A 26,581-nucleotide genomic window follows, 5' to 3' on the forward strand; every position below is an offset into this window, starting at 1 on the left:
TGCACATTTTGCATCTCTCCTTTGTCTGACACACCCATTTCAGAGTCTACTAATGAGCTGATGATCTGAATCAGGTGTGCTTGATTAAGGAGACAGGGAAAACATGCAGTGTTGGTGGGGCTACAGGAATGTGACTGGGAACCCATGCTTTAAATAACTATGGCCAAAATACCAGCCTGCAACCATAATAAAGCTTTCTCCTGGTTGTCCTCTTACATCAAATTTCAATGGACATGTTTGTTTTTAACTGTTTACACTTGTAAAGGGATTGGTCTGTGCATATTTCTCACTTGATTCAGCAATAGTATGGATAGAGGATTTGTAATTTAACTGGAAGCTATGGTTTAAAGTTAAAAATGACTTGATGAATTTGTTTCTTATAAACATCTTTTCTCTTCACAGGACATTCATTTGTGGACTGGAGTTGTGTGGATTACTTGTGGGTTATTGTAGTTGTTGCTGTTGTGGCTGCTTAGACTCCCATTTTAATGGCACCCATTCACTTCACTGGATCCATAGATATACTGAGTCTATAAGTTTAACAATAACATATATGGAAAACAGCACCAGATAAATCAGAGTTGTAGTTTATCTGTTAGTTATCTCTCTCCTGCATGGTGAAACAAACAGAATACAGTATCTCTAAAGAATGCCACATATAAAACTGCAGCATCATCTGTTTTCTAAAAATATTTCTTGCCTTGACATGGTGAACTTTGTTCGGTTGTGGCTAGAAAAGAATTCTCATGCAGCAAAGGTTTGAGGGAAAAGGGGTGAATACTTACTTCACTATTCAAAATAGACAATTACTTATGCTATTTTTCTTTTCAACTGAAGTTTTCTGTTGACTTTTGAAACATTTCATGCAAATCCAGGTTTGTTCTTATTAATTAAAATCTTGTCGAAGCTTGCATTCAAAACCAAATCAATTTTTACTTATTTTCTGAATTTAGCTTCACAATGTTATGGAACTGTCCTCATTAGAGGACACCAAGCATGAGGGGGTTAATGCTTTGCCTTTTCATTTTTATTAAACCTCCTGGGCACAGCAGTTGAATTTTGTACTCTGTAGAGGACTTTTGTATGTTATACATTTCAGACCACACATGTCTCTGCTTTAGTATGTCACAAAGAGGACATCCTGGGCTTTCAGAGATGCTAAATTGGGCAGTTTGTCCATGACATCGCCCTTTGGTTTTAAAAATATCTGACAATATCAGACATATCCAACAATCTTTAGCGGGATAGAGAGAGGGAGAAAAGGTATTGAGTGTTTTTCTCATATAATTTGTACATGGTTGATTTTCAAATAAAAATCTCTTTTTTTGTCAACTTTTTATCAGATATAGAAGAGAAAATAAAGATGTATTGTTTAATATACATAATTTTGCTTTATTTTAATGACACAATACTGTATACAGATAAAAATAAAATCTTAATAAGGATTATTTTTCTTCATTTTTCTAATGTTTGGGGGGGGGGGGAGTAAATGCCAAAACATGTATATATATATATTTTTAAACATGTTTTATTTGAGTTATAACCATAGACTGTATAAGAACTCGTGTTTCCAGTCGATTGATTCATGAATTGGTTTGACTGAGTCACAAATCGCGAATCAACACTACTGAATCAGTATTTGTTCAATTCAGTCTAAAATATCTGGCTCTTGGAGCGAACGGTTCATCGTCTCACAGAAGAATTTACTACAGTTGCAGGTACATTTACATCCATTTTTACGACTTTACGCACACGTCAAACTGATTTGTTTCTGGAATAATCGAAAAGAATTGTTTTGTTACTGCGTTCGTCATTCTGTGAATAATCTGATCAATTTGAATGCGCGCGCTGTTTTTGCGGATTAAACTTGACAGCCAAAAAAGTACTAAATACACTAAATCTTCCCATAGCCATCTTAAAGTGTCATTTAATTTTAAAAATGAAAATTAATCGAGCTATTGTTTTATAGACGCTTGTCATGCATGCACGTGCTCATGTCGATTGAGATGACGAACTTGAATATCTGACTAAATGTTTGCAAAAATATCATTAGCCTTGATTACATAATATTAAAATGATATTTTGGGTGTACTAATGTAAAGCCTATCTATGACAAGCAATAGATTTCTCCACTCAAATCATCCATGTAACCGCGTTTTTTTTTAACAACTGGACAAAAAATGTTCTAAAACATAAATTAGCTGGTAGCAAGTTGATACCGGAAAGGGGTAAACACCCCCATCATATCATGTATAAATGTGCAATACTTTACATCAGACATAAACAGTCATTCAAAACACTAAAGCATGTTTTTTTTTCTTGTGTTTACATGCGCATTATTTGGCAGAAATCTTGTACAGTGACCCGTTAATTGATTGATTTTGTTGCGTAGTTTAGATTAACTCATGCATGTGCTAGGAAAGATTGCAGTGAGATTTACTTTAATGATTTAATGCTTTAAGGCTCTGCAGTGCTTTGACAATGTTATAGATAGACTTGTCAAGAAAACCTTCATTGATCTCTTTGCTTTGGTTTTTGTCTGTTGCATTGCAGTGCAACAAAGGAGGAAATGGATCCAAAACGACCACCCCATCCTGGTCCCCCAGGGGTCACCCGCTTACCATGGATGGTGTCAGCAGAAGATCAGGGTCAGCCACCAGACCAGCCCCCATTGGGACGGGCCAGAGGTCTCGTTCTGCCTAAGGATGAACCTCTTCTTGGACGAGGTAGAGCCTTAGGCGTACCTGGAGAAATTCCTGTGCGGTTTGGGAGAGGAATAACTCAGTCTGTAAGTGAGCTTCCGGTAGGCATTCCTAGAGGAGTGCGATTACCGATAGAAGAGGGAGGTTTTGGAAGAGCCCGAGGTTTTTTGCTGCCATCTCTGGATCCCACTGTCGGGATAGGGAGAGGGGCTGCTGTGGGACCAGTACCTATCCCAGACATCGGAAAATTAGAGGCAAGGGAAAAGATACCCGAACTGCAAGCACAGGTGACACCAACGGTTGCCAAGGTAAGTAGAAGACAAGGTTAGGGCTGTGCCATTTTAGAAAAATAAATCAAATTGTATTTTTTTTTTTTTTTTTTTTTATTATAAAAATTAGGATTGCAATTTAAAATGTGATTTAGGGTTTCTGTGATTGTTTGTAGGGCTGCACAGTTTGGCCAGAATGTTGTCACTATATATCAATATGGCTGTGAAATAATGTTATTCTTAATACAAAATAAAAATATAAAAGATCCTAAACAAAAACTAAATAATAAGTATTACTGTTATAATATTTCACTGTAAAGTATAAACACAGCATGTAAAAGAAAAATAATAATTGATATTATATCACAACTTGTATGGCTGTATTATTATTATTTTAATATTAACTAGCCAGCTAACTTTTAAAGCAAACAAACTGCAGATTTTTTTTTTCAGTATCATTAAGGACACACACACTCAGTCACACAGTTGGGAAATATATTCTTAAAGCTGTAAAACAATAAATTGCAATCTATGTGGTTTCTGTTATTATTATTTAAGACAGTTAATGGCTATTATTACTCTATTCACAATATCTGTGAACCAAGCTACTCTGAGATGCCAGCGGATTATTACCGGCTCACATAGAAGAACACAGTGCCATGCTTCAGTCTGAAACACGCAGTGCATATATTTATTTAATTAAATTGCTGCGTTTATGATTTGACAATCACACTCAGCCATATCACGATTTAGATTTTATTTCAATGAATGGTTATTTCATAAAATGGTTCCAAATGAATATTTAAGTCACCAAATTTCAGGAAGTAAGTGTTTATTGTTGTACTAGTTCCAGATTAACACATTTGAATTCGCAATAGATTTATGCATTGTTTGAGGCATGGCTTTCTTTTAGGTTGATGCTCCTGGGCCGGGGTCATCGCTGGTATCCATGTTCAGGGGCCTGGGCATTGAGCCAGGAAAGACATGGGACAGAGGAGCTACACCTCTTGGTATGAGCAAGAAAAAAAGTGAAAAGCTTTATTTTTGTTACATTGTGTATGTATGTCTTTAAATTAATAATTCACAAAAATATGAAGTCCAGTCATCATTTACTCACTCTCTTTTTGACATGACCAGTCACTCCAAATTCCAAAAAGGAGAGCTTGGCATCACGTTTTTATCCTTTTTATATTTGTTTATTTCCCATTATTGTTTTTTATATATATATTATTATTTCTATTCTGCAAGGGTGCATTAAATTAATCAAAAGTGACTGTAATTACTTTTTTCCCCATATAAATGCTGTTCTTTTGAACTTTCTATTTAAACTCAAACTTTAATCAAACTCATACCTGTTTTATTATTCATGTCAGCACTAGGTTGATTGGAGTGGGCATTAAATTGTGCGCCATCATTCTTGTTTCCTTGGAAATGCCGACAAAGTTGAATAGTCAAAACTTAGATGTGCAATTTACTGCTGAAGGTCAAGTAATAATGAAAACAAACTTAATCTGCAATGTAAATACAAATGATAAAAGTAAGCCCAGTAATCTTGTATTTAAGAGCTTTTTATGTGTAAGGACTTAAATAGCACTTGAAATGGTCCTTGTCATCTGAATCAGTGACCTTTCTTTGTCTTACGCACAACTCTTGAGGAACCTCTGTTTTTTTCTGGATGCACTTGACAGCAAACTGACTGGCTTAAAAATATATATATATTTTTTCTCAACACAAACATGACATTTTAAGATAAGACTTTCAACGTTTTCCAGCACTATAACACCCTATGGCTCATTGTCACAGTGTTTCTGATGAAATGTACTGTTCTAGAATTGATCAACTGTCTTAACCAACATTTACCAATCAACAACTGTCCCCACTTGATATATTTGACACGTTGTCAGATAACAATATTAATGTCAGTACCAAAAAAAGTACTAAAAAAAGTTCTGAACCTAATTACACTACAGATAAGTCACTTGACATTTATGACATAAGTGGAGAGGATGCTGTTGTAATCTTTTAGAGAATGTAGTGTATGTTGACATTTCATTATAGTTACCTCTAGGGATGGGAACCGAAAAGAACCGGAACCGTGAGCAATTTCTAAGTCTCGGTTCCGAAAACGGTTCTGGAGCAACACGTGACCAAGCGCTGTGAGCAGCCTTGCGCCGGTGTTCTGAATATTCGGCGTTTCCCGTAAAGCAGTGGTTCTCAATTGCAGTCCCCGCTCCCCACTGCTCTGCACATTTTGAACGGTTCTCTTAGCGCTTCAGACATTTGTTCTATTCGAACATAAGTGCCCTGCGAAGTGGACATCACAGGATATTCTATGGAAGTAAAATAATGACTTATGTCTTTGAAACAAAAAAGCATGCTGAATAGCACTAACTAAAAAAATAATGCATTGCATTAACAGTACTTGCATTTTAATGCCTTGAATTTCCAGGGCTTGCATTGTTAGGTCCTGAAATTTTATATAGTTGTTCATTTAAGCTGTGAATATTTCCATTCAAAATATTTCACACACCTTTTCATAATTAAAAAATCAATAATTCATATTCACGTTACAGAATTCACTTCCAAAATATTAAATCGGTTAAAAAATACGATGTATAATATTCGACAGGCAAATTTCGGTCCATTTTATTTCACTTTCCAAATTCGCTTCCACAAATTCAGTGGTTAAAATTCGGCAGATAATTCGCCCTTTCACATCCGGGAGCTGCAGGAATAGCAGTAGAGCACAGAGGCATGATCTCCACCTGCTGTCAGTCGCTCACCAACAGGTGGTGCAAGCGGCTGTTAAATAAGGCCAAAGCAACAGGTGGATTAAGTAATACAGTTACAAAAACTGATCTGCAGAAATTAAGCAAGCGCTAAGCAGAAGTTTTGATTATCGGGGCATGTGGAAAAGCTGATTGTGCGTATGTTTATTTCAACATCTTTGCTGTTACCAAGTAAGGGTAAAACAGCATTATAATATTCTTTGAATGCTGCAAATTATCTGCAAATTATCTGCCGAATTTTAACCACTGATTTTGTGGAAGCGAATTTGGAAAGTGAAATAAAATGGATCGAAATTTGCCTGTTGAATATTATACATCGTATTTTTTAACAGATTTAATATTTTGGAAGTGAATTCTGGAACGTGAATATGAATTATTGATTTTTCAATTATGAAAAAGTGTGTGAAATATTTTTAATTTAATTATTCACAGCTTAAACGAACAACTATATTAAATTTCAGGACCTAAAGATGCAAGCCCTGGAAATACAAGGCATTAAAATGCAAGTACTGTTAATTCAATGCATTATTTTTTCAGATAGTGCTATTCAGCATGCTTTTTTGTTTCAAAGACATAAGTCATTATTTTACTTCCATAATATTCAGCCATGATTCCAGTTCGAAGCGAACGTAGCTATATGTTCCAATCAAAGTGCATTGAAGTGTGCAAGACGTGAATTTAAATTGTATTGATTTACAGAGGTATATGATGTCACAGTTGTCCATGTTTAAAGACACTGCACAGCACAAATCAGTGAATGAATGTTTCGAAGTGAGGTAAACTTCAACAGATTTCCCCTGCTCAGGGAGTAGGGAGCAATGAACAATTGGAACACAGTTCATGCACGCATGAAGCATATCAAGCATATTTGTCCCATATTGTCATTAATATACATACTGGCTTCAACTTGGACCACTAAATAAATAGACTGCTATTGTTATGCAAGTATGAGGGTTACATTATTTAGTGTACAGGTCATTTCAAGAGTGATAAACAAAGTGATAGAACATATTTATTTTAATGCATTTTAAATGTTTAATGTGGAAATGTGGAAACCACTCATTGCATCGCACCATCTCCTGACTGCATTATTATTTGTAAAATAGGGACTTTATGGAGAGTGTGTATACATGTTTAAGTTTAACCATTTATATTTCATTAATTAAGGGAAATTAACAAGTGTCTCAGCCCTCAAGGGACTATTTGGCCAACAAGCTTATTCCTGCTTGAAAAGCAAAACGTCATTGATAGTGTAAAAAACATCAACTTTGAAACACATGCTGATTGATGGACTAGCATTACTCAACATTACTTACTACCTTCTAGCAACGCTACATTCAGTGAAGGTAAAATAGTAAAAAACATAGTTCATTTAAATGAAACCAGAAGCCGAACCAGAAAATTTCTAAAAATACCCAACCCTACTTATGAAGATCTGTACACTGTAATATATGTTGCATTTTGACATTGCCAACCTTTAAGTTGACAGTAAGTAATAAACAGTATTGAGCATTGAGTAGTTGAGTATTGTGCATTTTTCCTTACCACTATTTCTTAATAATTGTTTAATGATTTTAATGGAACCGGAATAAGAACCGGAACCATTAGGTGGAACCAGAACTGGAATCGGAACCGGAAAATTTCTAACAATTCCCAACCCTAGTTACCTCTTTGGAATTGTGTCAGTTAGAGAATAATGAAATCTGTTTTATTTCAAATTCCCTTTTATTTTTTATTTCTAGATTCATTTTTATTGGCTAAATTCAGTAAAAATGTGTTAAAATTTTAACAAGATGTCCCTATGAAATGTTTTATTTTTACAGAATTTCTGTGATGTATTTTTTAACTTTGCACTCTATTTTATGATTTAGAATCATAATTGGAAAAAGCTTTATTGTCAAGTGTGTTTATACAGACAATCCGTATGTCTTGGTGTCATTGATTACATTTAATTGATTATGTAATTATTAAATGAATCTCTACACAGTTAATCTTTTAAAATTATTATTATTATTATTATTTTTGCAATCGGTGCTGCTCAACAAAGGTTTAGTGCTTAAAAATGAATGAAAAATTGTGTGATATAGCTTTCAGTAAACTATAACATTATTCTTATTACTTTGAGAAGTACACTCTACTGTGCAATAATATATTTCCATTATGCTTTCAGGTTACATAAAACTTTTATTTTGGCCTGCTTATTTTGATCCTGTAAACAGTTATGCTCCCGGAACTGCATGTGTGTACAACTGTTGGCGCACACTAGATTAAAGTGATTATTACGTTTCGAATATGGATATTTTTCTAACAAAAATGCATCAAGTCGCTACAGGAGGCCTTTGTTCATCCCCTGGAGCCATGTGAGACACTTAAAAAAAAAAAAAAAAAAAAAGGAAGCGCGCTTTTTATTTAACTTCTTTTGGACTGAAGGAATGCAACACTCGCTGACTGCTATGATAGAGTTTGAAAGATCAAAGGCAATTTTTATATAACTCAGACTGGATTCGTCTGATACAAGAAAGTCATGTACACATAGGATGCCTCGGAGTTGAGTAAAACGCAGCTTAATTGTCATTTTTGGGTTAACTAACCCTTTAACAAAACTGTGGCAGAAGATGCAGACTTCATTATTAAACCACAGTCTTTTTGTGGTATGATGTTTACAGTCTCTAGCCCATATAATGATTTGATAAAGTCATAATCATAGAGACCTATCAGTACAGTTGGATGTAGTTTTATTCTTCAGGTCTTCCTCTCCATAATTAGTATTCATATGATCTTCTGCAGTTCAGTTAATGAAGAAGCATGTTGTCTAAGTTTGAACTCTGAAAGCAGCATTTCTCTGAATATGGCTCTTGTTATTTGTCTGTACTGGATGTTGTTTTCCTGTCCTAATTCAGGACGGGGGGCAGCAGGTGATTTGGGGGCAGATTTACGGCCTAAGCCGACCATCATTGGGGCAGCCGCTCTGACTCCAGAAAGAGCAGAATCTCGCTTGGAAGAATCCATCAGGTGATGTTTCTTGGATTTGCTAATTTTCTGCATCTTTTATTTGCACGTGGAAAACATTAAGTAATAGTTCACCACAAAAATAATGAAATAAAAAAAAAAGATTCACCTTATGCCATTCCAAACCTGCATGATTTACTTCATTTTGCAAGACTAAGTGAACAACAATTCAAATCTGTTTTTTTTGCTTCACAAATGAAAAAGTCATACAGGTTTGGAATTTTATGAGTGATACTAAATGCTGTCAGATTTTTGGGTTTTTGGGTGAACTATCCCTTTAAAGGATGATTACTGAAATGCATCAAAATGCTGATTAGACTGAGACCTTGTATAACGGGTACTACTTGTGTTTATTGCCATCTTATGATAAATCGCTTGTTGTATTCCTAAAGTGTAAGTCAGTATGTAATGGTAAATAAATGTAAATGTAATCAAAGTTTTGCTTTTGTGGTTGCAGTTTCCTGGGCAGAGGATTTGTTGGTGTTGGCAGAGCAGCATTGCCTCATATGAGTGTAGGTCGTGGACCGATTGGCCCATCAAGTCCTGTGTCTCCTATTGCTGCCCCACTCTCCCTGTCATCCGCTGCCTCCATCTCTGAAGATGCCCCGGTTCCTCCAGGAACACCCCCTAAAGTTGAAGTGAAAATTGAGACAGTGAAGTATGAATTCTTTCAGTGATTTCTTGTCCTGTATTTGTATAATTTTAAGCAAGTTTTTTTTTAAGAAATATAATTGTGTCCTGTCCTGTATTTGTATAATTTTAAGCAAGTTTCTTTTTAAGAAATGCTGTTCTACTGAAAAAAGAACAAATTGTATCACAGTTTCCTGAAAATATTAAGCAGCACACCTGTTTTAAATAAACTTAATCATAATAAATGTTTCTTGAGCACCAAATTAGCGTATCAAAATGATTTCTGAAGGAACTTGTGACACTGAAGACTGGAGTAATGATGCTGAAAGTTAAGCTTTGCAATCACAGGAATAAATTACATTTTAAAATACATTAAACTACATAGAAGTTATGTAAAATCACGATATTTTACAATATTACTGTTTTTAACTGTATTTTTGATCAAATAAATGTATCCTTGGTTAACGCGCGACTTACTGACCCCCGCACCTTTTAAACTACAGTGTATATTATATACGTTGTAACATTGTTGAGTTATAACCCAATTCTGCCTAAATCGCAAATGATTTATTTCATTGGTGCTGTTCTTATTAACCAATCAATCCAGCAAGTTGTTAGAGACTAATGTTTCTCTTCTACAATGTGTTCCTACAGGGAGCCTCTGCAGAAAATTGGAACAAAAGGCAGTCCAGTATCCATCGGGTCAAACTACATCCCCATCTGTTGCAAAAATGAAGCTGTGTTTCAGTACCATGTTACTTTTACGTGAGTCTTTTTATCTGTACCGTATTGTTTAAAACAAGTTAACATTACAGTTACAAAAACAAACTTTAGGCATTAACTCATGCATTGTTCAGAGCTAATGCTATCTAGTATTGATTGTTCAAGAAGATCAATAATGGCCAGCGAAGTATGAAGATAAATTGATGCACTTCTTCATTTGCATTTTTAAATGGGAATTTGATGTTTGCCGCTGCCTGTCTGAATAAAGTAGATGGTAATTTCATGTCTTATATAGTAAGTAACCAGTATTGATTGAAGAATTATTATTAGCAGCGTCCTTTTTTTTTTTTTTTTTTTGAGAAAACGTGATTAATGGCATTAATCATCAGCTATTGAATTTCAGCCCGAACGTTGAGTCTCTCGGTATGCGTTTTGGTATGATGAAGGAACATCGGCCTACTACAGGAGAGGTGGTAGCTTTTGACGGATCCATCCTGTATCTGCCCAAACGTCTAGAAGAGGTTTGTGTGCATTTTAGATGTTGTTGTGACTTTAACTTTAAACACGCCTAATAACCCCAAATTACCTTGGCATTGCTGCGTAACAGGTTGTTCATCTTAAAGCTGAGAGAAAAACCGACAACCAAGAGATCGACATCAAGACCGAGCTGACAAAGATTTTGCCACCCAGCTCTGATCTATGTATCCCGTTTTACAACGTGGTCCTAAGGAGGTGTGTATTCTCTATGTATAATATAATAAAACACCAGAGGTCAGATGTGTTTGTAATTTGTTCTTCCTGTTTTTCTCTTTCATGGTTTGAAATGTCCTCCTCCTGAGAGAAAACACGTGCTCTTTCATTAATGTATGACCTCATTTATGGTTTGAAATAAGAGTCTGATGTATTACGTAGACATAATGTAATGTTCACAATAACTTTCCTCATTCATCCAGCACATTCATGGAAACTGAACTGCAAAAACAGGTGAGTCAGAAATAGTTTAGACATTAGAACCATGAGAAGAATATTTTGCATTGGATGAGAGTGTGTACTACGTTGTTACATCAAGATGAGTAATTTAAAATGGATTTCATTTACAACACCGGTTGTTGGTACGATTTTGTCCTTTGTTTTTGAAAAGAAGTATTTTATGCTCGCCAAGGCTGCATTTATTTGATCAAAAATAGTCAAAAGTAATTTTGTGAAGTATTGCAATTAAAAATAACTTTGCTATTTTAACATTATTAAAAATACAAATATTTTAAGCTGAATTTGAAGTATCCATTACTTCAGTCTTCAGTGCGATGTGATCCTTCAGAGATCATTCCAATCTGCTGATTTGGTTCTCAATCATTTTTTTATTAACTTATTATTGTCAATGTTAAATACAGGTGTTTTTCAGGATTCTTTTATTAATAGAAAGTCTTTTTTTTTCTTCTGTCACATTTGCTCAATTTAATGCATCCTTGCTGAATAAAAGTATGAATTGATTTAAAGAAAAAAAACCTAAACTTGTGAACTGTAGTGTATATCTGAATTCTGCAACAGCATAATAATAAAGCAGCAAGTAATAATGCAGCTGTCACTGTGAAACATTGTACAAACATTGACAGATCCATATAGATCCAAAAGTACTGCAGTGTCCTGTGTTATTGTGAAAAGTTTTTGATAAAGTGTAGTGTCATACAATGTGTAGTGCTGTTACAAGGGATGAAAACCATGCTGAAATTAACTAAACTTACTACCAAACTAAATAAATAAAAAAAAAAGTAGTAATTTTGAAAAATATCATAGATATGCACCATTAAATCTTAAATGAAATAAAAAACAAACCATAAATAACGTTAAAAAACACAAAACTCTGACTAACCCGGCCTCAGAGAAAATGTAACATCTTCCAGTGTTTTCACTTGGCATAATTCTTCCCCCTCTGTTACAGACAGACACATAATTCTTCCCTCTCTTGAAGACAAAACCCTTAGCAGTCATATCACTCAGTGGATTCCCTCATGTGATATCCTGGAGTCTCAGCTATAGGCCTGTCTGAAGTCAACCATGTTTGAAATCTACAATTAGCTGCAGTCTCGGTGGGGACTGAACACCCTGTTTGCTCTTGATAGCCAGGAGTGAAAACATGATCCTGAGAGGCCGCTCAGCTGTGCCTGCTTCAATCCATTTCCCTCCACAGCATCTGCTTAAGATCGGAGATGGGGTCATCAAGCAATTTTAGAAAATTAAATAAGTGTAATTGGATTATGGGCCATGTGACGTAACAACCCAAAGAGGAATGAAGGCTGTGGGTTCCATTCTGTGTCAAAGCAATATTATGGGTTCAGTACAAGTTAAACTGATTCGACAGCATATGTGGCAGCATGTTGATTACCACAAAAATTAATTTGGACTTCAAAAGGCAAAAAGCGGTTTATTTAGAATAGAAAATTAATGGAACCTCTTCTATGATGAGAACTCTTCTATTATTTGAGCTGTAAAGTTTTAAGTTGTTTAGTTTTTGCATTTCAATATAACTATTTGTGTTTTAGTAATTTTACTACTTGCGCTTAAGCTTAATGGGTTTTAATTTATTGGCAAGTCACATTTCTCAAGTTTTTCATTCAAGATTTATATTTGATTTAAGCTCAGTTTCCATAAACATTTTTAGTTAACAATAACAAAACTGGATTTTATGCATGCTTTTAATTAACTGACACCAAAATATTCCTTTAATAGCCATTTCAGTGTGATCTCCCTCTTCATGTAAATTAGATTTCATCACAATCAATTTGTTATATATCTCAATGGCTGACTACTAATAAGCATTTGATAATTTATGGCTTTATTAAAGCAAAAATTTGGTAAGGTATTGGTAAACGGCGAGTTTAAAAACATTGTGAGCCTGCTCTTGTAGTTAAATTGTTCACTTGTGCACCACATGAGTGTGCGGTGTGAAACAAGCTGTATTGTTGAGCCCTGTGGAGTATTGCTCCACTTTTTCTGTGCATATGAGACTGAGCTATAATGGCTTGTTGACAGTCAGCTCTGACATCTCTGACATTCCTGCTCATTTCCTCTCATTTTTCTCTCTCTGCTCTAGAGTGATGAAATTACTGGGGCTGAAGCTGGTGGGCAGAAACCATTACGACCCCAATGCTGTTGTGATTCTCGGCAAACACAGGTATTTTGCACTGACCTGATTGTCTGTGATTGCAATCCAACCAAAATTGCTGTACTCCACATGGTTTGGTTTCACACTGAATAAATCTACAGTTAAGATTCTGTATTTTCCCACCTGACTTATGATTACCAGACACATTTGAACCGTTTCAGCACCTCTTGTAATAATGGTTTGCATGGTGATTCTCTGTTGAGGATCCTTGTGATTGTTTGTGAATGTGTGTCCATCAGGCTTCAGGTGTGGCCTGGGTACTCCACCAGTATCAAGCACACCGATGGTGGACTCTACCTCATTGTAGATGTCTCGCATAAGGTGCTGCGAAACGACTCTGTGTTGGATGTCATGTGAGTTTTTGATCAGTGCAATCAATCATTGGCAAAAGTCATTGCCATTTTGTCAATTGCATGCTTCGTTCCACTTAAAAGCAGTGTTCCAAAATCTAGTGAGTTGCTGATCTAGAAAAAAAGGAATATATATATTTGTTAATTAAAATATAAGAAAATATATTTTTAATTGATAATTATTTTCTATTATTTAGTACAATAATAACATATAATACTACTACAATAACACCTGTAAAATCATTTTAAGTACCAAATAAAAAATAATTCATAAAAAAGGCAAACATCTTTATAGCGATGTACTTACAATGCAAGTGAAAGGGGCTGAAAGAAAGTGAAACAAGCAATGTTCAATGACCATCGTGTCAATTGATTAATATGCGTGAGAGAGAGAGAGAGAGCGAAGAGAGAGAGAGACAGAGGGAGAGAGAGAGAGAGCGCTTCAAACAACACAAGCGATGTCTTGCTCTCTCTCCCTCACGCATATTAATCAATTGACACGATGGTGTCGATGTTTAAAACATTTAAAATGAGAATGTAAATCTGCTCACCCCATTTTTGTTTGTAAGAAAAAATTTGATTAGATTTCATATCGCAATATATATCGCAGAAAAATAAAATATCGCAGTCATTTTTTCCCAATATCGTGCAGCCCTAATATATGTATATATTAATCAATTGACACCATCGTGTCAATTGATTAATATGCGTGAGGGAGAGAGAGCAAGACATCGCTTGTGTTGTTTGAAGCGCTCTCTCTCTCTCTCCCTCATTGGCCTGCATATGAAGTTCCATTTTAGTTAAAGATGCTGCCGTAACATTTATTTTCATTTTCGGTGAGAGTTGGTCATTTCTGTTGACATAAGTCTCAGAGACCATTGGTGATGTGCCAAAATTTCATTGCAATGAAAATAAACAGCATTATGCAGCGACTAGGAATGGAAATGCAGACAGCATCATCTCATACAGAGAAACACCTACTAAAAACAAGGAGCTCAGAGACTGTCTGATCTCTAGTGATTTAATTGTTGTTAGTGTGTTGACAGCAATGCAGCTCACTAGGTTTTGGATCAGAACTCATCTGTATAAAATATTTTAAATGCATGCCAAAGTTTAGACAAAAATTTACGCTATAATCACAGAGCAGAGATGCCATTTGCTTAACCCTGAATTAACATTTGTCTGCTTTAGGAACCTGATTTACCAAGGAAGTCGTGAGAGTTTTCAGGACGTATGTACAAAAGAGTTTGTCGGTTCAATCGTCATCACACGCTATAATAACCGCACTTACCGTATTGATGACATTGAGTGGTCCAAGTCTCCCAAAAACACTTTCACCTTGGCTGATGGAACCGTGACCACCTTTGTTGATTACTACAGGTTCATCTGATATGTGGAGAACCCACTTCTCTGATTTAAAACCTGAATGCATGTAAAAGGCATAAAAAAGATGGGCCGTAACTTGCATAATTGGATTATGATGCAAATTACAATTTTTGGTAAATTTTCTAATTGGCTTTTCATATGCACAGAAAAAACTATGGCATTACTATAAAGGAACTGGACCAACCACTGCTCATTCATCGTCCAAAAGAGAGGTCCAAACCAGGAGGAAAGGTGAAATAATGCTTATCAGGATTTCTGGAATGGATGGTGTTGCTTTTCTGTTAGCTTATGTTGTGAGTCATTAAAAAGCTTTAGAAATGACAGTGACAGCTGCATGTCAGTCTGTGGTGGTTTGAATAGAATGAGCTTGATTGAATTCACACTCCGTGCTGTCATCTAGTGGTGTCATTGGGAACTGTGCTGTAGCAGTAGTTTATTTGTCCTAAAAATGGTAGTCATTGCATTTAACTATTTATCTGTCAATATATTTACAAGTCATATACACTGCCAAATACAATTAAGGTTTAATTTTTTTTTTAAAGAAAATAATACTTGTTTTTTCATCATTGAATTGCTCAAAAGTCACAGTAAATATATCTATGTTACAAAAGATTTCTGTTCCAAAAGAATGTTGTTCTTTTGTATTTTCGTTTCATCAGAGAATCCTGAAAATATTTCCACAAAAATATTAAGCAGCACAACTGCTTATAATATTGATAAAAATGTGTGTATATGTATATATATGTATATGTATATGTGTGTGTATATATTAGGGGTGTAACGGTACGTGTATTCGTACCGGACCGTTTCGGTACAGGGTTCTCGGTACGGTGCACGTGTGTACCAAATGACCGAATGCAATATTTTGTGTGCGGGAACATAGGTACATTTTTGTGTTTCCAAACGAACATATTAAGTTGCGGAAGTCTCCGCGTTCGGCGCAAATCCCGCCCTGCAGCTGATTCTAAGTAGGGATGGGCGTTTTCCACAAATATCACATTCGAATATTTGAGCTCACAAAAAACGAATATTTGAATATTCGTTTATTTAAATTAAGTTTAATGAGTCAGACGTTATTTTTCAGCAACATTTGTTTTCGTCATTTTGAACAAGCTTACAATAAGCTTGAACATTACACATCGTGTTTTGTAGCTGAAAACCTTTAACAATGCGTGCAAACAAACAAAAGTACAGATTAAAAGCAAAAAAAAAAAAAAAAAAGTGAACAAAGAAAAAACGTAAAGCAGCCTGCAGCAATTAGGCTATTGTACAGAATGTAGCTTACACTTAACTTTTAAACTGTCAGCAAATCTTTTTTTCTTTTTTTCTATTGTTTCAAATGTTCTTGTTAAAAAATACGGGCATGTAAACATGATCGGGGGAAAGTCGGCTCCTTAGTCTGTTAACAATAAGGCCGGCCGTGGAGAAAACGCGCTCTGACGACACAGACGTTGGCGGGACTCACAAATAACGGTGTGCTAAGCGAATACGTTTTGTGAAGCGCTTCGTGTTTTCGTTTCACCACTGAATGGGATCCTCATCTGGTGGAATACATGGCTCCAGCAAGAACTGTTCCCACTCGTCTCGGCTGGACTCTCTGTAATCTTCGCTGGAGAACTGGCTCAGCCTTTTCCGACGAGTGGGCATTGCATCTTCTTCATCGTTGGTGACGGCGGCTGCATCCGCACCACTCGCATCAAGGAAAATGTTCTGATAATGTTCAAAAAAGTTTTTTTCTTACTTCTCTCATGTTTTCATCGAGAAACCTGAGATGTTTGTGCCGAGGGTCTAGGGCAGACGCGAGAAGAGGAGTTTTCACTGCATTCTCCAAGTTAGCGGTGTTTATTCGTTGCTTGAGAGATGCTGCAGCAATGTTCTTGGATCACTTTCTGTGATTCTCCACAGCATATTTGAAGTACTGTAGAAGACCGCAGTTCTTTTAGGGGGCGTTCACATATCGCGTCTTTTGCATGCTCAAGTTCGTTATTTCCAATGTAGGCGCGCGGTATGCGCGCTCATAATGGAAGCGACGCGGTCGCGATGCGCACGCGGTGCGATGCGGTCCCGTTTTTTCCAGGCGCGTCCGCACAACATCTCAACTTTCAGAATGCCACAAGCGCACCGCAGGTCATGTGACAAGAACTAAACATTCAGCTTCATCCTTTCCTGTAACAACGTTGAAAGCTCAGCCAAGATGAAGGAACAGCTGATCATAGCTGTATATGGATTGCCATTTTGAAATAAATTTAGTAGCAGAGCTACTGAAAGCGATTTTTTTTGTGCTGCAAATCCATTTATCCTTTGCTGAAATTTCGGCGTCTTCATGGAGAGAACGCGTCGCCTCAGGAGCGCTTCTGCCCGAGCGCTTTGGAAAGAAGGAGAAAGCGGAGCGCATAGCCTTTTCCAAGCCTTATTAGGCGCGATATGTGAATGGCCCCTTAATCATTCATTAATTATTTTTTGCTTGCATACACCTTCAAATATGCCGTGGAGAATCACAGAAAATGACCAAATTAGGTTTTATTGTGAACTTTTTTTTTTTTTTTTGCGAAATTCGAATATCATTTTTATTTATCGAATAATTAGAGCAGAACGAATGTTCGACTATCCGTGCACATCCCTAATTCTAAGGCCGGTGACACACTGACTGCGTGGCGTGAGCATGGCGTTTCTGCTGCGTGTCAGTTGCGTGAAGGCTGCTTCGCGTTTTCTGTGTCTTTACACACCGGAATCGTGCCTGACGCGGCGCTGGCGCGCTTCTCCTTTTGTAAGTGACATAGAGGGAGACCGCCGACAGGCCAGGATCTTGTCTTCACGACAACAATATCTATACTTCATGTTGAGCATAAATATAAAGCCTACTGATTAAAGACACCGTCAACAGTATTGACGGCAAAATAGACTATGTTTGACAGGTCACCGGCCTAAGGTTTTCAAAAGGCATCACGCGAGTGTGAATCAATACAACTAGGAAAAAACGATTGTAATTCAAACGCAGCTCCCGTCAGCATTTAAACAGACCTTTGCTCTTTATTCCGATCGGTCCAACGCAATAACGAAATCTGAGCAGGTCTAAAAACTGAAACTGTTCATGCTGCACTTTATACTTTGGAGAAGTTAAATATATTTTTTAAATATGAGCAGGCCTACAAGCTGGGATTGGTAATGCTGCACTGTAATCATAGTTATTTATATTTTTCATTCTATTTTATTATATGATATTGGTTTGAGACTGAGAGTGTTTTATTTAGTGGAGAACTTTGCAGCAGTATTTTATTTCATATCATTTTTTTATTTTATATATATTTTATGAAAAAAAAAATTTTTGTAAACAAATTGTTAAAAAAAGTTTATAGTAATAAACAACCTGCAGTTTAATGTTTGCATTTCTTTCCCTTACTGTACCGAAAATGAACCGAACCGTGACTTTAAAACCGAGGTACGTACCGAACCGTGATTTTGCGTACGTAACGGTACGCAAAATCACGGTTCGGTACGTACCTCGGTTTTAAAGTCACAGTAAAGTCACATATATACACACACATATATATATATTATATATATATATATATATAATATATATATGTGTATATATATATGTGTGTGTGTATTTATGTATATATATATATATGTGTGTGTATATGTGTATATATATATGTGTGTGTGTGTATATATGTATATATATATATGTGTGTGTATATATGTATATATATATATGTGTGTGTATATATGTATATATATATATGTATGTGTTTATATGTATATATATATATATGTATGTATGTGTGTGTGTATATGTGTGTGTATGTATGTATAGTATGTATATATATGTAATTCCTCAAATAAAAGCCGGAGCCTTTATTTACCTGAACTGCAGAAGGTAACAGGCTTTTATTAGAAGCAGGCCTTTATTTCTAATTCCATCTGTTTGATAAGTAATTGTTTTAAATAACCCATTTTAAATTAAAACCAATGGCGTTCCAGTGGACAGAGATCATAACATTAGCACAGAATCAGTTCAGAATCAATCACCAAAAGAATCAGTTCCGTTCAGACGCTCTCTGTGTCAGTCTGCTTCACACTGAATCACGCATACGCAGTATCATCAGCTCCTCGCATCCGACAGAAACGATTCTTGGTTCAGTGTACTGGTGATCCAAAAACCGATGCAACCGAGAAACGCTCCGGCATTGGGCGTGTACGTTTGTTATCTGGCTCTGCTGCACAATTTTTTCCCCGGTCTTTATTGAAGACCGCCATTTATTTGTCCATGTTGACCACGCCCCCGGCCACTATAAGAGGCCCGGCGTTTATTTGAATACCAGTTTTTATTTGAGGAATTACGGTATATGTATATGTATATATAAGAGTAGTTCACAATATTGCTGTTTTACTGTATTTGATTAAAGGGGTCATATGCTAAAGAAAACAATTTTTATGTGTATTTGGTTTAATGCAATGTGTTTACATGGTTTAAGGTAAAGAAAAAAAAAACATTATTTTCCACATACTGTACATTACTGTTACTCATCTATGCCCCGCCTTTCTGAAATGCGTCAATTTTTACGAAGCTCATCATTCTGAAAAGTGCGTAGTGCTCTGATTGGCCAGCTATCTAGTACATTGTGATTGGCTGAATTCCTCAAGCATGTGATGGAAATGTTACGCCCCTTACCAGGTTCAGGAAACTTTTCTCTGTAAAATGCATTGCACACACTCTAATATTTGGGTTGTACTGTTTCTGGAACAGTATTGTAAGTAATATGGGGGTAAGATTGTTGCATTATTATTATGATCCACAAAAAACAAACAAATTAACAAAATAAATAGAATGAGATCCGGAAATAAATCTTAGTTTCACAAACATGAATTTAATTCACAAAAAAATTTTTTTACTTGGAAATAAAAATTGCAATTTGTGAATCGCGTATTGTGCATTTGTAGATCGCTTTACACATTCGTGTATAGCTCGCTGTGCATTTGTGGTTTGCTGCGCGTATTTGTGGATTTTGAGACATTTCTAACGTCAAGACGCACACCAATCCACAAATTTATGGACTCCACCAACCGTCTACCCATATAAATTTACCGTTTACCCACTTAACCACTGATTTCTAGTTGTCTTTTGAAAGGCAAAACAAAGTAGTTTAGCTTTAGTTTAGCAATACTACTGCGAGAATAAAATGTCTTTCTTTGCATATACATTTGGGTTATGAAAATCTTCCCACACAGTGATGTAGATATGTAGGGACGTGTTTGAACGAGGCATTTTAGGAAGGCGTGGATGAGTGTTCACTTTTATAAAGAATATCTCTTTGGGTTTGACAATTGCACGAACAGCAAGACAAAGTAAAACATGAAATCTCATCATATGACCCCTTTAAATAAATGCAGCCTTTGAGAGACTTCTTTCAAAAACATTAAAAACTTTGTTGTGACTTTGTTCCTCAAATGCTTATTTTGGTGGCGAATGTGGAGAGCTTTTTTTCTTTATGACAATGGCCATTATTTTTCAATTCAAGTTTATTTGTGTAGTGCTTTTTGCAATACAAATCGTTGCAATGCAACTTTACAGAAAATTATGTTTCTACAATATTTAGTAGTAGCTTATCAGTAGTGACTGTCAGTTTATGTACATATTGCAGAAATGTACAGAAAAATCAATTAAAAGTGTAATCAAACGGATGATGAAAATATTAATAGCCATTATTATATGATGCAATCAAACTTATAGCAAAATTTGGTAGTTCTATGTTGTTTCAGGGTTGTCACTGGGAATGTTGTCCAGTAGCCTGTGATGAAATGAATGCCCTGTGTCAATTTGTAATGTATTTATTTATTTTAGATAAATTTACAATATCCAAAGATGTGAGTTTGATCTGTTTCATGACAGGTTATAACAGGTGAAATCCTGCTGCTGCCTGAACTCTCCTTCATGACCGGCATCCCTGAGAAAATGAGGAAAGACTTCAAAGCCATGAAGGTACGAATAGTTTCCATTCAAACCAGTCTCAAATAGAGCCTGTTGGATAAACTCTTTATTTTTGAAAATGTTCAGTAGGTGTTGACCGATTGATTGGTTTTGCCAATTAATCGGCACCGATAGTCGATGGCCGGAACTATCGGCAATCAGTAAAAATACGTGACATTGTGCGCGGCACAGAGCAGGACACTTCAGATGTGAATGTAAAATAGTAGGGGTTAGAGGACTTCAGATTTTTTTTAAAGTCAACATTTATCTGATTAAAGTCAAGTCGATGTCGACTAGTCGCTGATGACATTATTAATGAACGTATAAGTGCACAGCTATGGTTTATGACACAGCGCTGCCCACATGACTATTGCTCCAATAACAGCTCATTTTTATCCGTTCTTTTGTCTTTGTGTTGTAATATTTCTCACAGATGTCTGCTTGTTCTTAATCAGATAAGTATAGGGCTGGGTTTTGACAATTTCACAATTCGATTCAGTCTTCCTCCACAAGCTTGAGATTCAATTCAATTCCGATTTTGATTTGATTTAATATCAATTATTTTGGATATATATCAGGTACAGGAAATGGCAAATGTTCTCATAGAAAAAAAATCTCTCAACTAATGCTGTAAAATATAGGCCAATAATATGGAAGGTTGAAATTTGCTGATTTGAATACAAACACTTAAAATATGCTCAAAGTTTTTGTAATATTAAAGGGCACATATTATGCAAAATCCACCTTTACATGGTGTTTGTGAACACAGCCACCCTACAATGATAAAAATCCACACACAATGTTTAGGCCCCACCCACTGCTGCTGACTGACAGTCATGCATTATCGTGGTTTCCTCCCTCAGCAAGTTGTTTGGTTGTATGCTGTCCTTAATTTTCTCCATGCTCAAGAAGCTGTAGTGTCAACATTTGCTGTGTCTCATTTCGGAGGCTGCGTCCTCCGGAGGTCGCATTTGAAGGCTGCATACGTCATCAGGGAAGTCTCATTTAAGAATAGTAATCATCCCCGATGACGTATGCAGCCTTCAAATGCGACCTCCGGAGGACGCAGACTCCGAAATGAGACGCAGCTATTGTCTAGTAAGCACTCCCAGTGCTTACTAGACAAGCCGAACGGCAGGACTGCAAACTGGTATGCCTGGCCCTCGAAGGCAAATCTCAAATATCGCCTGTGACTTGACGCCATCTGTATTTGAAAATACGTGTCCTTCAGATCTATTGACATGAACCAGTCTCCTCTGCGAATATGCGCGAGGAGCTTCCTGGTCGTAAGCATTCTGAAACTGAGTTTCACCAATGCCTTGTTCAGCCGTTTTAGATCCAGTATGGGCCTGAGACCCCCGTCTCTCTTGGGCACTAGAAAGTATCTGCTGTACAGCCCCCCCTCGCTTTGAGCTTGAGACAGGCTCTACAGCCCCTCTGCTCAACAGTTTTGATATTTCGGCCCGAAGTATGCATGCTACTTCTGTTTTGACCGTGGTTTCGACGCGTGCTAAAAAGCGCGGAGGGCGTCGAAAAAACTGTAGCGAGTAGCCTCTCCATCTAATGCCTAGCACCCAATCCGAAACCCCTGGAAGTGCTGAACATGCATCTGCATGAATGGCTAAGGGCTGGATGCGAAGCGCGCTCTGTTGACTGAGCAACGGCGGCGCTTCGGTGTGCTGTAACATGGGCGTTACGCCTGTGGCATTTGAGGCGGGGAGCGCGCTGATCACAGCGGGCAGATCGCTCCTCCTCGACCCCGTCCCGGCGCTTAACCGATTGAGGGAGGGCTGAGCGGGTCCCGTGGGACTCGTGATGTCTGCAAGTAACTGTGGGCTGCAAGTGTGCACATTTACTGCTTTCAACTCGCTGTCTGCCTGGGCAGAGCGTACGTGCACGGGTTTTGTTTTTACAGAAACCACGCGCCGCGTGTGACATAGTGCTTGTGGGCACTGAGGAGTGGGCACGTTTACTATGTGGAGCGCGTGACCGATCTGAGTCGATCTTATAGGCGCGAGCCCTGTGTGCAGGGCTGTGCTTACATGTGGAGATGGGCACTGAGGAGTGGGCATCGTCACTACATTTATAGCACCATCGACCGTGGCCGGACGAACGTGCACGGGTTTCGTTTTTACAGAAACCACATGACGCGTGTGACATAGTGATTGTGGGCACTGAGGAGTGGGCACGTTTACTATGCAGTGCGCGCGATCGACCTGAGTCGCTTTTATGGGTGCGAGCCCTGTGTGAAGCGCTGTGTTTATATGTGGAGATGGGCACTAAGCAGTGGGCATCGTCACTACATTTATAGCACCATCGGCCGTGGCCGGGACACCAGAAATTACACCTCTTTCGGGAAATAACTGGGTTGCCGTGATAACGGTTTTTGTGTGCAGGCAAGCGGGCAACCGTACAGGCTTGCGCATTGCAAAAGACGCTGAAACAGTCACAATCCCTGGAACTGAAACAGCGGCGCGCTTAGGTGAGAGTTCAGCCGCGGCGACTCGTACACCGGCGCTTTCCTAGGATGGCTTCGGAGCTCCCGGCCTCACTGTAATCCTCTGCCGCGGTCCCCGCGGCGCGGGGCAACGGCCGGTAGAGCAAGAACGGGGGTCTCGAGCTGCGTTGCTGAAGCTGTTGTGATAACGGCTTTTGTGTGCAGGCAAGCGGGCAACTGTGCAGGCTTGCGCGTTGCAGAAAATGCTGAGACAGTCACAATTCCTGGAACTGAAACAGCGGTGCGCTTAGGTGAGAGCTCGGCCACAGCGGAACTCGTACACCGGCGCTTCGATGAAGCAGCCATCGTGTGCAGTGCAGACGCAGCCTGCTCAGCAGCAGAAGATTCGCGCGAGCAGAGGTGACGTCATGCAGCAGGCTTTAGATGGCAACACTGCTTTCGTCCGCCGTCCAGCAGAGGGCGGACAAAGGTGCGTCGCTATCGCCTGTTCCACCGGCGGAAGTGACTGGTAATTCCTGTTTTTAGCATCATCCAGTGAGGATAGTCAGACATTTTTTTTTTCGAGCTCCTTTTATAGGGTTGGGCCACACCCGTTTCGGCGGGAAGTGACATGAAGGGCGCGAAGCGCCCTTATTGGTCTGATATTGCATCAGCCTGCGCTCGATAGGTTGTGCACTTGCCGCAGAGCAGCCAATGAGTGAGCGAGCCGTCTCGCCTATGGCTGTGTACTGCTGCAAATGCGCTTTACAAAAATTCAAAATTAAGGATAATTTTTTGCTACAGTATTTCGTGAAAAGAGACTTTTCCCATAGCGTCTTAGCTAAGACGCAGTATGAGAGAACTCTCGTAGGAAATCTCCTCTTCTTCCCGTGTCTGCCCTAGACCCTCGGCACAAACATCTCAGGTTTCTCGATGAAAACATGAGAAGTAAGAAAAAACTTTTTTGAACATTATCAGAACATTTTCCTTGATGCGAGTGGTGCGTCACCAGCGATGAAGAGGATGCAATGCCCACTCGTCGGAAAAGGCTGAGCCAGTTCTTTAGCGATGATTACAGAGAGTCCAGCCGAGACGAGTGGGAACAGTTCTTGCTGGAGCCATGTATTCCACCAGATGAGGATCCCATTCAGTGGAGAAACGAAAACACGAAGCGCTTCACAAAACTTATTCACTTAGCACAGCGTTATTTGTGAGTCCCGCCAAACGGCTGTGCCGTCAGACCGCGTTTTCTCCGCGGCCGGCCTTATTGTTAACAGACTAAGGAGCCGACTTTCCCCCGATCATTTTTTCATGGCCGTACTTCTTAACAAGAACATGTAAAACAATAGAAAAAAAGCAAAAAAGTTTTGCTGACAGTTTAAAAGTTTCAAAGTTAAGTGTAGGCTACGTTCTGTACAATAGCCTAATTGCTGCAGGCTGCTTTACGTTTTTTCTTTGTTCACTTTTTTTTTTTTTTGCTGCTTTTAATCTGCACTTTTGTTTGTTTGCACGCATTGTTAAAGGTTTTCAGCTACAAAACACGATGTGTTATGTTCAAGCTTATTGTGTGTAAGCTTGTTCAAAATGACGGAAACAATAAATGTTGCTGAAAAATAACGTCCGTCTCATTAAACTTAATTTAAATAAAAGAATATTCGAATATTCATTTTTTTGTGAGCTCAAATATTCGAATGTGATATTTGCGGAAAATGCCCATCTCTAGTGTAAATATTGGTGCAGTTTCCAGCGGTGGAGAGAACTCAAGGAGCGAAGGGAATCAGATGCAGAGTATGCTTTGTTTCTTCTTGATAGGTGAGTTACATTGATTTAGCTTTTCCACAACTTTTCTGTGTTGGCTTTTGCTTGAATACGCTGCATCCGGCAGGCAAGGCAGATCCACCATTGTTGCTGCCAGGGTTGTGTACATTTGGGGCAGGGTTAACAAAATAAGGGCAAGGTCCTGTTGGGGTTTGGGCGTATTTGTTCTAGTGCTTTCAAATATCAACATTTTTGGCAGAAATCGCTTAGTGCACCTATTAGTAGTTAAAACAATGTGACCAAAGTCTGACGCATATGTTTAATATAACAAATGTTTACATCTATTTTGCATTAATTTATATCCAGATGGTCACATTAATGCATTTGTTAGCCAGCGAAATTGCAGATTTAAAGCTGTGACATGGGAAAGCTATCAATATGTAAATTCGGCCGACAGAAATCCTGCTGCACTGCACAGGGCCATTCACATAGTGAAAATTTGCCGATTTGGTGTTTTAGTGTTTTAGATCACTGCTTGAATTAAACGTTCTGCAGTGTATGACTAATATATTTTGTTATTTTGATTAGATAATCAAGTGTTCTAAAATAGAAGCAAATAAAGTGTGGAAATAAAAATATCCATATATGTGTAATTGCAATGCTGTGGCCTTTGTTTAAATATTTAAAAATAGCCATCTTTAAGCATGACTTTTGAAATAAAATGGTAACCCATTACAATAAGACTCCATTTTTATTTAACTAAGGTTGATAAAATATGAAGAAGTTGTATTGTTCCTTGTTTCCTTTATTTACAAAATTTACTAATACATTTTAAAATGTTAGAGTTGGTTCTGATAACATTAGTTAATGAACTATGACTTTAATGATCAGTATATAACTAATATTGTATTTTAATTCATTTACAAAGTATGGTTCAGGTCCGTGTTTTTTGTTTGTGTGTTTGTTTGTTTTTTTAATAGTGAAGCACTATTTTAGTTTTTGTTCAGTATCCATTTAATAAACTTTCAGTTGATCAAACGTATCGACCAGTGTGGTCCTGCCTAACTATTGGAATCTGTCAAATTTAAAATAAACTTCTACTGTTCAGGGTTATTTCGACCTGTTCGTCTTGTGTTTCAGGATCTGACCATGCACATCAATGTGGGAGCCGAGCAACACACTCAGAGTCTCAAACAACTGCTGCACAACATCAACAGCAATAATGAAGCTGTGTCAGAGCTGGACCGATGGGGCCTCAGCATCAGCCAAGAGATTCTAGTGGTGAGAATGGAAACACACATCTTCATTGAGAGTGTAGGACTTTTTTGTGTCTTAGATGCATCCACTGCTCCATCAGGTCCTCCAACAATACCAAACCAGAAATATGTTCATGT

The 26,581-nt window shown here is 37.7% G+C and overlaps 1 protein-coding gene across 1 annotated transcript in view; it reads left to right on the forward strand.

The window, feature by feature from the left end:
- The first annotated feature begins 2,518 nt into the window (after positions 1 to 2,518).
- Positions 2,519 to 26,581, forward strand: part of piwil2 (piwi-like RNA-mediated gene silencing 2) — a 34,324-nt gene continuing 10,261 nt past the window's right edge. The window contains exons 1-13 of the mRNA XM_059548670.1: positions 2,519 to 3,010; positions 3,885 to 3,981; positions 8,661 to 8,772; positions 9,227 to 9,427; positions 10,054 to 10,164; positions 10,526 to 10,643; positions 10,730 to 10,854; positions 13,214 to 13,294; positions 13,525 to 13,638; positions 14,827 to 15,015; positions 15,168 to 15,252; positions 20,915 to 21,004; positions 26,328 to 26,468. Coding sequence (XP_059404653.1) covers positions 2,570 to 3,010; positions 3,885 to 3,981; positions 8,661 to 8,772; positions 9,227 to 9,427; positions 10,054 to 10,164; positions 10,526 to 10,643; positions 10,730 to 10,854; positions 13,214 to 13,294; positions 13,525 to 13,638; positions 14,827 to 15,015; positions 15,168 to 15,252; positions 20,915 to 21,004; positions 26,328 to 26,468 — 1,905 coding nt within the window. The 5' untranslated portion in view covers positions 2,519 to 2,569. The remainder of the gene's footprint in view (positions 3,011 to 3,884; positions 3,982 to 8,660; positions 8,773 to 9,226; positions 9,428 to 10,053; positions 10,165 to 10,525; positions 10,644 to 10,729; positions 10,855 to 13,213; positions 13,295 to 13,524; positions 13,639 to 14,826; positions 15,016 to 15,167; positions 15,253 to 20,914; positions 21,005 to 26,327; positions 26,469 to 26,581) is intronic.

This window comes from Carassius carassius, chromosome 4 (genome assembly GCF_963082965.1).
Source record: "Carassius carassius chromosome 4, fCarCar2.1, whole genome shotgun sequence".
NCBI classification, from domain to species: domain Eukaryota; kingdom Metazoa; phylum Chordata; class Actinopteri; order Cypriniformes; family Cyprinidae; genus Carassius; species Carassius carassius.